Source organism: Cetorhinus maximus, chromosome 22 (assembly GCF_964194155.1).
Source record: "Cetorhinus maximus chromosome 22, sCetMax3.hap1.1, whole genome shotgun sequence".
In the NCBI taxonomy this organism is placed as follows: Eukaryota; Metazoa; Chordata; class Chondrichthyes; order Lamniformes; family Cetorhinidae; genus Cetorhinus; species Cetorhinus maximus.
In genome coordinates this window covers 35,717,476-35,730,820 of record NC_135900.1, presented here as the reverse complement: position 1 = coordinate 35,730,820, position 13,345 = coordinate 35,717,476, and the positions used below count along the sequence as shown (strand labels likewise).

General features: G+C 39.2%; 1 protein-coding gene across 2 annotated transcripts in view; it reads right to left on the bottom strand.

Annotated features, from left to right (window-relative positions):
* LOC144696600 (dedicator of cytokinesis protein 4-like) overlaps nt 1-13,345 on the bottom strand; it is a 391,455-nt gene that overhangs the window by 289,203 nt on the left and 88,907 nt on the right. For both annotated transcript variants that reach the window (XM_078568091.1, XM_078568092.1), the window contains exons 2-5: nt 7,819-7,902; nt 3,571-3,611; nt 2,942-2,997; nt 561-657 (exon numbers count right to left, since the gene is read on the bottom strand). In XM_078568091.1, coding sequence (XP_078424217.1) covers nt 561-657; nt 2,942-2,997; nt 3,571-3,611; nt 7,819-7,902 — 278 coding nt within the window. The remainder of the gene's footprint in view (nt 1-560; nt 658-2,941; nt 2,998-3,570; nt 3,612-7,818; nt 7,903-13,345) is intronic.

Sequence of the window (13,345 nt, the reverse complement as noted above, 5' to 3'; positions counted from 1 at the left end):
AAACCAAAACAGCCAGTTAAATATGAGAGTCTGAAAAGTATGTCAATCAGAAAAATAGAAATTTTAAACGCATGTATACAATCAGAAGCATTTATATTTCCAACGACTAACCCGCTAGCAGTGAAGAAAAGATTTCATATTTAACTCACACCATTGCCACTTCAGCTGTCAGACTTAACACAGGGTGTCTTGCCTGGCTGTTCAAACAGCATGCAAGTGTCAAAAATGTTCACATGTGAGAGGAATAGGAATGTGCAATGCTTCATTAGGTACAATCTATTTTTAAATGTGAACATGGCTTCTGGATGAACTGCTCATCCAACCTGATTATTTCTGTGCAAAAATAATGGCAGAATTACAGTATACTTCTATGGTCCCATAAGTTAAAACTTTCAACTGAACGCCTGCAATGATGACCAGAGATGGCAATATTCTGCTATTCTGATTTCAAGAAGTCAGAAAATTTACAGGATCGGAGGAGAGCATTTAACCCACATGAGTATATTTCACGATAAACTGAGATTTGTTTTTTTTTTAAATAGAAGGAAGAAAACTATTACCACATAAAGCTGTTTCCACATAATCCCCCATTCTCGTAATGTTCCTGTCATTTCTGTAATGACAGTGTCTTCTGTTGGAATGATTGTTTCAAATTGCCTGTGGTTATAAAAAGAATACATCATCCATGAGCTGACTGTCATGCGTTTGCAATATCTCACGAAAGTGCCGGGCTATTTCACTTTGAATTTATGCATTTCAGGCCTTGAAAATTAGAGAACAATTTAAAATTCTACTTCATCAGCTCCAAGGGTGAAAAATTTCTCCATTAACCAAAAACAACTCCACTCAAATTGTTGTAGTTTATCAGGTCTTTCAAACAACTTCTATGCATTGCCGCATATATTTCTTTTTAAAAATTCTTGAAAAAAGTGGTCAAGATGTACACGGTATTTCCCTCAAATTGTTCGAAACACAACTGCGCCAAGTGAAAAGTCCCTGCAGTAACTGCAGCTACCCATTCAAGAACGTACAGTATAAAAAAATGGCGTATAATTCCTTCATTCTATTCTTTGCTTATGATGAGGACTCCAAGTAGGTTCGCTTTATACTTTTTGAGTCTCAGCAAATATGCTCTTTTCCCAGTTTTGAGTAGTTCAAGTGTCAGCAACCCAACAAGTTTGCTTAATATCTTCTGACTTATTTAAATTTTACATTTATTGAACATGTATGTACAACATAGCCAACAGATGTTTTGTGAACTACCTGTTTGTCCCTTGGCAGACAATCAAGCTGTTGGACTTTTACATTTAAAAACCCATTTTCACTCAAGCTCATACTTCAATGGATACACTTATGAGCAACAGGAACAGTACGATGGGGTCAAAATCAGTAGCTCTTCTGATTCGCAGTTTAAGTGAGGCAATTGATAGAGAAAAGAGGATTAAGGTGGAAAGAATTAAGCCAGAAAATGACCTTTCCTGCCAGTTTAAGTGAAATCTTGTCCGCTTGAGAGCCACCACCCACCACAAACCCAAGTCTTCGGTATCAGAGAAGGGGAGGGGGTGGAACATGGCTGGGGAGGGAATTTTAAAGTTGGTATTTCCTTGTTGCCATCTAAACATGAGAAGCCATGCATCAAATGAAAGGTGCGCCATCTGCCAACTGGTAGACATGGGGCCCACCTGGGTATCCAGGCATGAGACATGGTCCAGAGTCTTATTCTTTTTTTAAAAGAGAAGCTTTTTTTTCATTGCTCTTCCAAAAGGGAGAGGGAGGGATAGGGGCTTAGGATACAGAAAGGATGTTTCTGCATTAGGAGTGACCGTCCCACTTTAAGAAGCCAGTTACCAACCCATTTTGCAACTTCAAAAATCTGACAAATGCCCAAGCTGTGCTCCTAATGATCCAGGCACCCATTGAGAGCACATTTAAACAAGGTGATTGCCCTCAGCCTCATGCTTTGGCAGTGTCAGCAATGGCAGTCATGGGCCTGTGCATCCCAGCACTAATATCAAGACGTTGAGCCTTGGGTTGACAGTCCATCTAAAATTAACCAACTTTAGGGAGATGAATAAGAGTAACCCCAATGGAAATGAACTTCAAGACTCTGATACACAATTAAAGCTAAATGATGCAGACTATAGGCTACTGTAAGCATTCAACTTTTATCCTAGAAACAACATCAAATCTAATTGCAATCTTTCTGATCACCAAAAGTAATATAGGAATTTAGAAGATTGAGGTCAAATGCTTCTTTATTTATACTTGGGTTTCAACTTAACACAATCCAGGAACAAATCAGGGATCAAGTAACCAATATGCCATGTAGTTAATGCTTCATCTATCAAGTGGCCGGGCGGCAAGAAGCCAAAAAAAATAAGTGTCAGCAGAAACCATCAAAAAATGTTTGGACTGGAGGCGCAAAGAGCACATAAAGGTTCCTACACAGACATGACAATAGGCAAGGAGGGATGGTTGGGGTGGGGTTAGTGTAGCACATGCATTGTCGAGGCTGAGTTATTCAACAGACTCTAAAAGAATGTAATTGTCAACCACACTCACTGTCTGTGTATGTAGTATTGAAATTTATAAAGGAAAATGCAAATAATTATTTTGCTGATTATATTTAATCTTTTGTAAATCCTACACAAGAGAATATTTTCAGGATTTGATACCAATTAATCTCTCAATGTTATTCATGAAAGCCTCCAGTAGGAAGCCCATTTGATCACAGCTAGAGAGCAATTATAGATTACGAAGGATATTTTGTTCTGATATGTCCAAGAGTTATTTCTTCCTACATGGATCTGGGTACTGTGATGTTCTCATTACCATGGCAATTCATCAGCATAACAGCTGTGTAAATCATAATATTTTCTCAATATTCCTAACCCCACATGGCAAACAGTCTTCTCTATCATAGTTTAGTGACTAAACTTACCCTTTGTTTTTGACATTTGCATTTTTCAAGTGAATATAGGTAGCTGGGAAAATTCCCTATAAGAATAAAAATAAACTGTTAATTTTTTTGAAGTTGCTTTGTTACTTTTATAAAACACAATTCATTATGAAGAAACACATGTTACAAACAATGGGTTCTCAACAATGTTATTTTTGGATGGACCACTTGGTAATAACTGGCTGCACGATAGGTCAAAGTAACTTTCTGTTTAACACTGAAGCCTGTTGTGGATTTGACTTATAATCAGCTGACTGCACAAGGCTCTTTTTTAAATAACTGAGATGGCATACTGACTATCAGGTGGAGAATTATCATCATGGAATAGATTTACTGTGCTATGATGCAGTAATTTTGGCAGTGGTGAAAGCAGACTGGCTGGTAAACACATCAGGGAACAGTAGAAAATACAATGCTTTCATTTCTAATTTTTTGAAAGTTCTTTAAAAATATGGGCATTATCGCTCTCAAAATATTTGCCAACTGTCAGAAAAAACATGTGTAATTTTTTATTGCTTGCACATTCGGAATTCAAAGATAATGAAGTATTGATTTCAGAAATAAACCATTAGGTGCCATCCAGGTACAATAAAATGTCAAAACATACATACCTTCATGCTTGGATTTTTTAAAACAAATCCTCTGTACCAGCCTAAAGAAGAAAACAAAACAGAAAAAGACAAATATCAGCTTGTGTGTCAAACTTATTAACAACAGTGCTGCAATGTACTTCAAAACAGGTGGTGGCAAAAATCTGCAGGGAACAGGCACAAGGATGCACCTATCCTGGAACCCCCTAAGGTCTACACAATCGCAGGTTCTGAAGCTCTTCTTTGCAAATTCATAGCTCATAATTTGCTGTCAAAGTTTATGCACAGATGCTACAGCAATTACAGGGGTGGGCAGATGTGCCATCAAACAGGAAATTTAAAAGTTGCCTTCCAGGCTGAGTCATTCCATTGCCAGTGTCTTGACAATGACATCTTATTGTCTGCCTCACCATAAAAACGCATTGACTAGCTGATGTATTTGCACTGTAAATATGAACTAAACGCACCAAAGAAAATTAGAGCTCGTCTGAAGTGCGAGTTGGTCTGAAGTGAGGCAAGGAGCTTGTTTTGGGCAATTTGAATGTCACACAATTCAATTAATTCTGGATTAGCTGTTCGAGATGTTTTTAATAGCATGCTAAGTGTTAATTATTGCCAATGAACTTCTGACAATTAACTATTACAAGTGTAGAGTCTCATTCCTTCAGGTTTTAATTGTTGGGTATTTTAGAAAGTATTTTTTTTTTCTAAATTTTCCTTTACATCTCATCTTTCTTTCTCCCTTACTCCAATCTGTCTTTCAGCCTCATTATTTGTTATTGTGCACCTGATTTGACATGGAGTTCACCCAAATTTACACTTCCTTTTCATTTGCACCATTAATATCTCAATCCTTTAATCTAATAATTTAGGATACAAACAATTCCTTGCCCTATTCACTCAGGCACGAGGTACCTGGTTTCCCTCACTGCAAAGTTATCAGCAACTTGTCAAACAAAAGATCGTTGATGTTAGAAGGTCAAAGACTAGTCCAGTTAATGGCAGATGTAATTCATAGACCTGATAGGGTAAATGGTGGGCCTATTTTTGAGAAATTTGGTTGAAATAACACAGGTTACACGTCAACATAAGACACTTTTGCTTAGAGTTTTCACTTGGTGTGCTCTTTTATCAATGCCATTCATCCAAATTGGCCAAACCCATGCAAAAGGTTGAGGAATTTCAAGCACAGATTCAGTCTAGCACAAAGGGAGTTTCTGCAATCTTTTGTACTAGGTTAAAAATATCATGCCAGAAGCCATCTCTGCCCACAAAACTGGCCACACCCAAGATTAAATTAACCACCATTGAGAGCTTCCATTAATTTTGCCTATTTGCAGGCTTAAGAGGAGGCTCATAACAAATATTTTTGGTGCAATATATTAATAGGCTCCTTTTAAAATTTTAAAATATAACTTTTAAATAAGAAACTGACTAATTCCCTCCAATAAAACTAGTAAACAGTTCTGCATAGTTCTTTTTGTAAAACATTATTTTTAGTTATTTAAAATCAGCTTGCTCATAGGTGGTGGACGAGACACTGTTTGAAAATTCTTAATTTTTCTGATAAGTCTATTTTTAGCTGTATTAATGAAAATTCACCCAGTTACCATTCCTAAGTATATCAAGGAATACTTACTCCTTGAATGGGGAAACTGTTCAAAGTGCAATGAAGAATGAAAAGTATATTTCTACAGCATCTTAAAAAATGAACCATCCCACGGGCTTCATTGGAGCATTATAAAGCAAAAGTTGACAGCATGCCACATGAAGAGACAGTAGGACAGATGACCTAAAACTTACCTCTTTGACCAAGCTTTAAGGAGAATCTTAAAGGAGAAAAAAAGATATTTAGGGAGGAAATGTCAGAATTTGGGGCCTTGGCAGCTCAAGGTGTTGCCATAAATGTCAGAATAATGAATATTGGGGGTGCTCAAGGGGCCAGTATCAGAGGAGTACAGATATCTCAGAGGATTGTGGGGCTGGAGGAGATTGGAGAAATTTGAAAACAATGTAAATTTTAAAATTGAGGTCACTTAACCAGGAGCCAACGTTGGTCAGCAAGTACAGGAGTGATGGGTGAATGGGACTCGGTGCGAGTTAGGATACAGGCAAAGTTTTGAATAACCTCAAGGTTATAGAGGGTAGAACTTGGGAGGGTCTGCCAAGATTGCTTTTTTAAAAAAATTCATTCATAGGATGTGGACTTTGCTGGCTGGGCCAGCATTTTATGCCTATCCCTAGTTCCCCTTGAGAAGGTGGTGGTGAGCTGCCTTCTGTAGGTATACCCACAGTGCTGTTAGGGAAGGGGTTCCAGGATTTTTTCCAGTGACAGTGAAGGAACAGCGATATATTTCCAAGTCAAAATAGTAAGTGACTTGGTAGAGAACTTCCAGGTGGTGGTGTTCCCATCTTCCTGCATCCCTTGTCCTTCTAGATGGTAGCGTTCGTGGGCTTGGAAGGTGCTGTCAAAGGAGCCTTGGTGAATTCCTGTAGTGCAGCTTGTAGATAAGACACACATCTGCTACTGTGCGTTGGTGGTGGAGGGAGTGAATATTTGTGGATGTGATGCCAATCTAGTAGGCTGCTTTGTCCTGAACAGTGTCAAGCCTCCTGAGTGTTGTGGAAGTTGCACTCATCCAGGTAAGTGGGGAGTATTCCATCACACTTCTGAGTTGTGCTTTGTAGATGGTTGACATACTTTGGGGAGTCAGGAGGTGAGTTACTCATCACAGGATTCCTAGCCTTTGGCCTGCTCTTGTAGCCACAGTATTTCTATGGTTAGTCCAGTTTAGTTTCTGGTCAATGGTAACCCCTCCAGGATACTGATAATGGGGGATTCAGTAATGGTAAAGCCATTGAACATCAAGAGGTGATGGTTAGATTCTCTCTTATTGGAGATGGTCATTGCCTGGCACTTGTATGGCGCAAATGGTCAAGCCTGGAGAGTTAACAAAGGCATGGTGAGGGTTTCAACAACAGATGAGCTGAGGCAGTGGCAGTCAGGTGATATATAATGGAGGTGGAAGTCAACAGTTTTCAGGCTGACACAGATGTGGTTGGAAGACCATGCTGGGGTCAAATATGAGCGAGAAGTTGTGAACTGTGTTGTTCAGCCTCAGGCAGTATCCAGGGAAAGGGATGGAGTCAGTATCTAACAAATGGAGTTTATGCCAGGGACTGAAGACAATGGCTTTGGTCTTCCCCATGTTTAACTGGAGAAAGCTTCTGCTCATCGAGTACTGAATGTTGAATAAGCAGTTTCGTAATTTAGAGACAGGTAGTGGAAACTGGTGCTGTATTTTTGGATGATGTCACTGAACTGTAACTATTAACAAGGAGCTTAAAAATTCAGTGTATAGAAAAAAAAATCAATTAAAATCCAATGAAATTTCACCACACTCCCATAGATTCACCACCTTGGTTAGCAAAAGAAAACATTGCTAACATGTTGGCCTTAAGTTTGCACTGGTCTCCTCAGTGGAATTTGCTAAAAATTAACCAAACCAGCACAAAAGATCTTGGAACTTCAGCCGCAAATTACAATCAACACAAAATGAGTTTGTGACCTTTTGTGCTGAAGCAAGTCCCAGATCGAATTAACCACCATGACAAGTTTCTGCTAATTGTGGCCATATGTGGGCCTTCGAAGAGGCTTTTTTTTAGGCACACGAACACGAATAGACACCCTGTTAATAGATTTGAAATATTAAAAATATCTACTTTACTCAAAGTGACTACACCAAATGAAACTAGTAAATTGCTCTCTATATTTTTTTTTAAAAGTCATTTTCAGTTACTTACGATCACTGAGCTGGTAAACCAGGTATTCCATTCCTTCTAAAAATCTATTTCCAGCTGTACCATTAGAACTGCACTGGCTTACCACTCTTAAAATAGTTCAATGACATTTTTTAAAACATTTTCAAATCATGTCTTTGCTTTGCGTTCTAAAATGCAGCCAAATTGTGCTTATTCATTCAAGATTTTATATTCCGTGATAGACAAATGTGAGTTTGAGCAGAAACTTGAGCAAATCAAGATTTCTTTAGAAAATTAAGTGCAACTTTGAGCAGAATTTGAATGGGATTGCTGATTGCAACCAAAGCAGAAATTATTGGCCAATAACTTTATGATTTTTTTCATAAACTGTGCCAGTCAAACATGTTTATGTATACACACTGGTGAAAGTAAGCTTGAATTTATAAAAAGTTTTCTAGTTAAGGATGGTTTACTTCCTCCATTATTTGGCTGCACTGGCAAACTCACCATCACATTTTTCCAGTATCTGAACTGTCTCTCCCACTTCTAATGGTAAACCATGAGGAACTGTTCCTCGAAAACCAGATATCACTGTAAAAGAGGGAAAATAGAATGCTTTGGTGATTACATTTAAAATGTTAACCATTAAAATAAGCTACAAATAAATTATATGCCAAGAGAAATGGTCTTCCATATACCCGAGGCATGCATACACCATATACAGCATGATTCTACAGGATAATTTAGAACAAGGTGACCAATTCTCAGGGAATAAATTAAGAGGCACTCAGGCATCCGAGCGGTGTGAGGGTTCCAGCAGACAGCTAAGAGCAGGGTTGGGGTGAGGTGGGTGCTGCCAAGTCTGTGAGAGCATGGGAGCAAGCGGGTGAAAGGAGAGTACATTGCATATTTGAAAACCGTGAATGCGCAAAATTCGTTGACTGAGAACACGGGACAGACAACGTCCCGGATGCTGAGAACCCAGGATAATGCAGAATTGAGTGGGACAGCCCAAGTAAATCCGGGACGGCTGATCACCCTGATTTAAAAATACACATGATCAGCATTGTGTATGATCAACATCTTTCACATTTGGATCATCTTAAAATCAGTACCACTGAATTGTACAACTAATGGGGATTAAAATGGAAAACTTCAGAAATATGGAACAGAAACAGAAAATGCTGGAAAGAATCAACAGGTCAGGCAGCACCTGTGGAGAGAGAAACAGAGATAACACTTCAGGCCGATGACCTTTCATCATATGCTCTGAAATGTTAACCCTTTCTCTCTCAACAGAAGCTTGTTGACCTGTTAAGTATTGTTAAGTGCAACATTTTCTGTTTTTATTTCAGATTTCCAGCATCCGCAGTATTCTGATATTCATGAATATGCATTTTGGCAAGCATGACTTGAACATGATATTCATATCATCATTAAAAGCAGCAAACCATAAATGGCATTTCCACTGTGCAGACTCATCAGAGAAAGGAAACTTCAATATAGAATAAAGCTCAAGCGTACTACTTGGTTAATTTAGAACAAAAAAGACGAGAAAATGAGAACGCAGTTTGAAGTCTAAACTAGACTAATAAATTCTAATGTTCTGAACATGTAAAGATGATTACTATGGTGGTAAATATTTGTCCTCGACTCCAAATGCTAACATACTTGTCACATTTTCTTTGCCATGGGGAGGTCAGGTGTCTAGTACCAGATTCAACACCCCATTTTTTTCATTTCCTATTTAATTTCCAAAATGTAAACAGATGTAATTTTGCATTCTGTCCCCCCACCACCTCACCCAACCCTGCCCCTGTTTTTTTTCTGTGTCCTTTGATGTAGAACCATTTGTCATTCAGATTTTCATGATTTTTCTCCCCTGCTCATAGTTCAAGTTTGGACTTGATAATAATGGCAACTCAAATCAGAAAAAAATATCTTGAACACAATACTTTAAGTGCTTAAGAGCTGTCCTTGTTGGCAGATTATCCAGTTATCATGTTGCTGTTTGTGGGACCTTACTGTGCACAAATTAGTTGCTGCAATTCCTGTAGTAATTACACTTCAAAAGTAGTTAATTGGCTGTCAAGCACTTTGGGATATACTGAAGTTGTGAAAGGTGCAATGTCACGCTTATCTTTCTTTAGCAATAGCCAAGACAGTAATTATCTGCACAATACTGTCTACTTGATTTTCAGGTTTTGTAGCAGATAAAATTTGAAGTTTTAAACAACACTGATGCCTAATAAGTTAGATGAACTATGTGGTTAATGTCATCATGACTGCACAATTCTTTGTCCTCCAAAAAAAAAGTAACTGTCATAAAGCATTTACCCCAAAAGGTCATTGGAAACAGAAAGTGAACAGCGCTTCAGTATGAGGTTGTCTCTTATGTCCAGTTGTTCCACAGGAAAATGTACACCTTGGAGACCAGCTCAATAACTAGTGGATCTCAACTATATTGCAGTTGAACAATCCAAAAAGCATTGTTGAATTGGCAAGGGTGCAGTTAATTGTTATGAACATTTTTTTGTCGAGCTTGATCTACCTGCACCAAACCTAGCAATTTTTTGCTCCTTCAAGGAATTCATTTTCTGCATGAAAAATTTTCTCCTATTGAACCAACTTGCCTCAAGTATTTTAATTTCAAAAAGTGCACAATTAGGACCATATTCCCCTGCAAACTAGGGCTATGTTCTGTCACTTCCCTGTTACTGTGTCTTTAATTTAAAGTAAAATGAAGGGGGTCACATGGCCTATTCTGAAGTCTGCCTGGCAGCAAGCCTGGGTGGTTTAAATGTTAAACATTAAAGGAGGGAAAGTTTGTTTTACTGGGAAAAAGGTACAAGGTGTGTGCATTTGGAGACAATGGTAGCAGCCTCTGTGCTAACATCGGATGGACTTTGAGTCTCCAAAGTCCCAGGAAAGTGTTGTAAATATCAGGTTGTAAACATTGCGCTTTAAATTGCCCATTTACTTCCGTGTTGAGTGTGTGTTGGGGTCTCAAGGGTAGTTAATCAGCATTTCTGCCTGGATACATGGCCCATGGGTTGACATTGTCATGCAGATGTGCTTTGAGAGGGGAAGGGTCCAAGATATCACTGAAAACTCTCAGACAAGTTTGTCTGCCAGGATCCGGGAGAAAGAGAGCAGTTGCGGGCAGAAAGGCGCTACGGTTCATGACACAGGAATGCAGATGGGAGTTTGCGCTTGGATTTAAAAGACCAAATTAATAAGGAGTTAAAACAAGGCTGTAAGATTCACCTCGCTTGAGCCTCCAGGGAAATAAACTCACTGTGAACGACAGTTCCGAGATTAAAAGTTCCCAGGCTAAGAAACGGAAAGAACAGAAGTAAACTCACAGGAGCAAAGAATCACCTTGGACTGATTCAAGAATTGAATGCCTACTTAAAGGACAGTGTTAAGTATATTTATGGAGTGCATTTTTGGTTGTGCTGAACAATGGAAATTTTCCATTATGTGGTTTGAAGTATATGTTGCCAACAAAGACAGTGGTTAGTCAATAGTGCTTTTAATCTTTGGTTATAGGAGTCTTCAAAAGTGAAATCTTGTTGAGAGATCCTTCTAGTTAATAGCTGAAAGTTCGACTTTCTTTCTAAAAGTTATTGGTCTCAGTTATCGGTCTCCATAGAGGTCATAACAGGATGCATGATACTATCCAATGACATCAAAATTATCCAGGTTCCAGAAGAGCAAAACATACATCTCTCTATAAAACACAGGATACAATGTTGGTATTTCTCAACATTGAAATCAGTATTATTTTGGAGGGCTTCTGATCTTGGGTCACACTTTGGCACTTTGACCCAAGGGTAAATGTGTTGAATGCATTACAGACACTGATGGAAATCAATCTTCTTGAAGTCACAAAACTAAAAACTTGCAATTTTATAGGATTGAAAATTATTTAACCTATAAAACATCAAATTATTTTATAGAAAAATAGTAAGAACAACTGAATGGTCAAGACAGGTGACTGAAGACTTTACAAAAGAATAGTTTAAAGGTTTTTAAAGGATGAATGGAAATAGATAGGCGATGTGTTTCAGAGGGAGCTAGTGAGCTGACTAGAGAAGGGCACATGTACTGGAAATTAGAGTCAAAAGACTTAAAGGTATGGGAGGGGACACCTCCTGGGATTTTCAAAGTTAGTCTGGACAGAGCACTCCAGGAGATTATACCCCATCCACTCCAATACCAATTGACTGACCATGACCCTGTAGGTTCCATACAATTATTCAAGAATAGAAAATCATAATCAGTACAAGCCCTGATAGTTTCCTCCTTTCATTATTTCAAGGAACCTATAACCACATTTAAAAACACAATTACAAGTTTGTGGAAATATATGCACTTAACAGAAAAAATGTTTAGCAAGTTTCTTAAATGAAGAAATTAAATGCAAAACACCACCACAGAATGCTTTCAGAGAATGCAGCTCAAGCTGAAAAAGTTTTTAGCTGCAATAGTCACAAAAATTTACACGCCTCCGACACCATTAAGATGTTTTAATTCACTGAACTAACTGTGCCCAAGGAGGAAACAATAATGATGAAAATGAAAACTCTGGTCTTCGCAAGATTGATCTCCTGCCTTAAAGCCACACAAAACAATTTGAACTTTGCCATTAGCAAAAATCAGTCAACATTCACTCCATTAAACATGTGATTGGGCAAGGTCAAGTGAAAAAACAAGGTTAAACACGCAACAAAAGATGAGCAGATATGGGTCCGTTCCTTATTTATAATGCTATAACTGAACATAGAATCACAAAAGCATACCACTCCTGTAACGTGCATTATCTACATGTTGACCTCAAAACCAGAATCAGAGTTCTGCTGCCACCAAACTTAGCCAAATTCAAAAGTACTGAGTTTGGAAATCTCTCTTGCTCTCTCTCCACACACGTACACATGCACCCTTTACCCCCACGCTCCCACATTTCCAGGTTTTATCCACTCCTTTATGCAGGAATTGAGTCTTTGCTGGGCTAAGGTTTCACGTACACGAAGTGTTGGGAAATTTTTTGACGAAGTAGTGTATCAGCTAGACCAGCCACAATATCGTGGCTACTAAAGCAGGTCACAGCGTCCATTTCGCAGCAAGCAACTTACCCTCCCAACTCCCCATAGCCTCCCCACCATTGACAAGTCAGAAGTAAATTGCAATACTTCCCACTTGATTGCTAGGTGCAGTTACAACACTGCTTATGAAGCTCAACACCATCCAGGGCATGGTTTTTCCAACATCAGTAGTTAAGGTGATTGATTGCACCTGCACATCACCACCTTTCACACTGCTCAATGCACTACGCCCCATCACTCCCTGACACTCAGCAATCACCCCTAGCATGCTTATGCTACACCTTATCCATACACAACTTCCAATTATGTCAGCCATGCACACACCCAAACCTGTCTGTTCAGCTATAGCACTAGATCACTCAAACACACTGACACATGCTCATTCTGCCTCATCTCTTGCAGGTGGCCCACAATAACAAGGCGACCTACAGGATTGGCTGAGGACCAGCACGCCAACATTCCTTCAGTGCACTGGAAGAGATGGTGCACAGAATCATCAGGGACAATGCCACAATCCCTTACTACATGCCCTCCCCTTATGCTTTTGCGCTTTTATAAAGTCATGAATTGCTGCCAAGCCAGCCACTGCGGTTTCATCAGAAAGGGCTAGAGTTCGCAACAGTCTGCTGAGGGAGAAGTACCATCACTTGACTGTACACACTCAGCCATCAGCTTAGATACAAGCACTGTGTACATCTTAGAGGCGAGTGTAGAGTCTGGATGGGTTGAGATGAGTGGGCCACAGCCTGGACAGGGTCAGCCTATGTGCATACTCCCAGAGGGCAAGGATACACACCAGGTTCTGCCACAGGGAACTAAGGTGAGAGCCATGTTGGTGCAGATTATAGGAAAACACTGAATGCACACAAAGCTATCTGCTAGCCTCCAGTCACTGGTTCGAAACATGGAGAAGAGCAACTCTACCA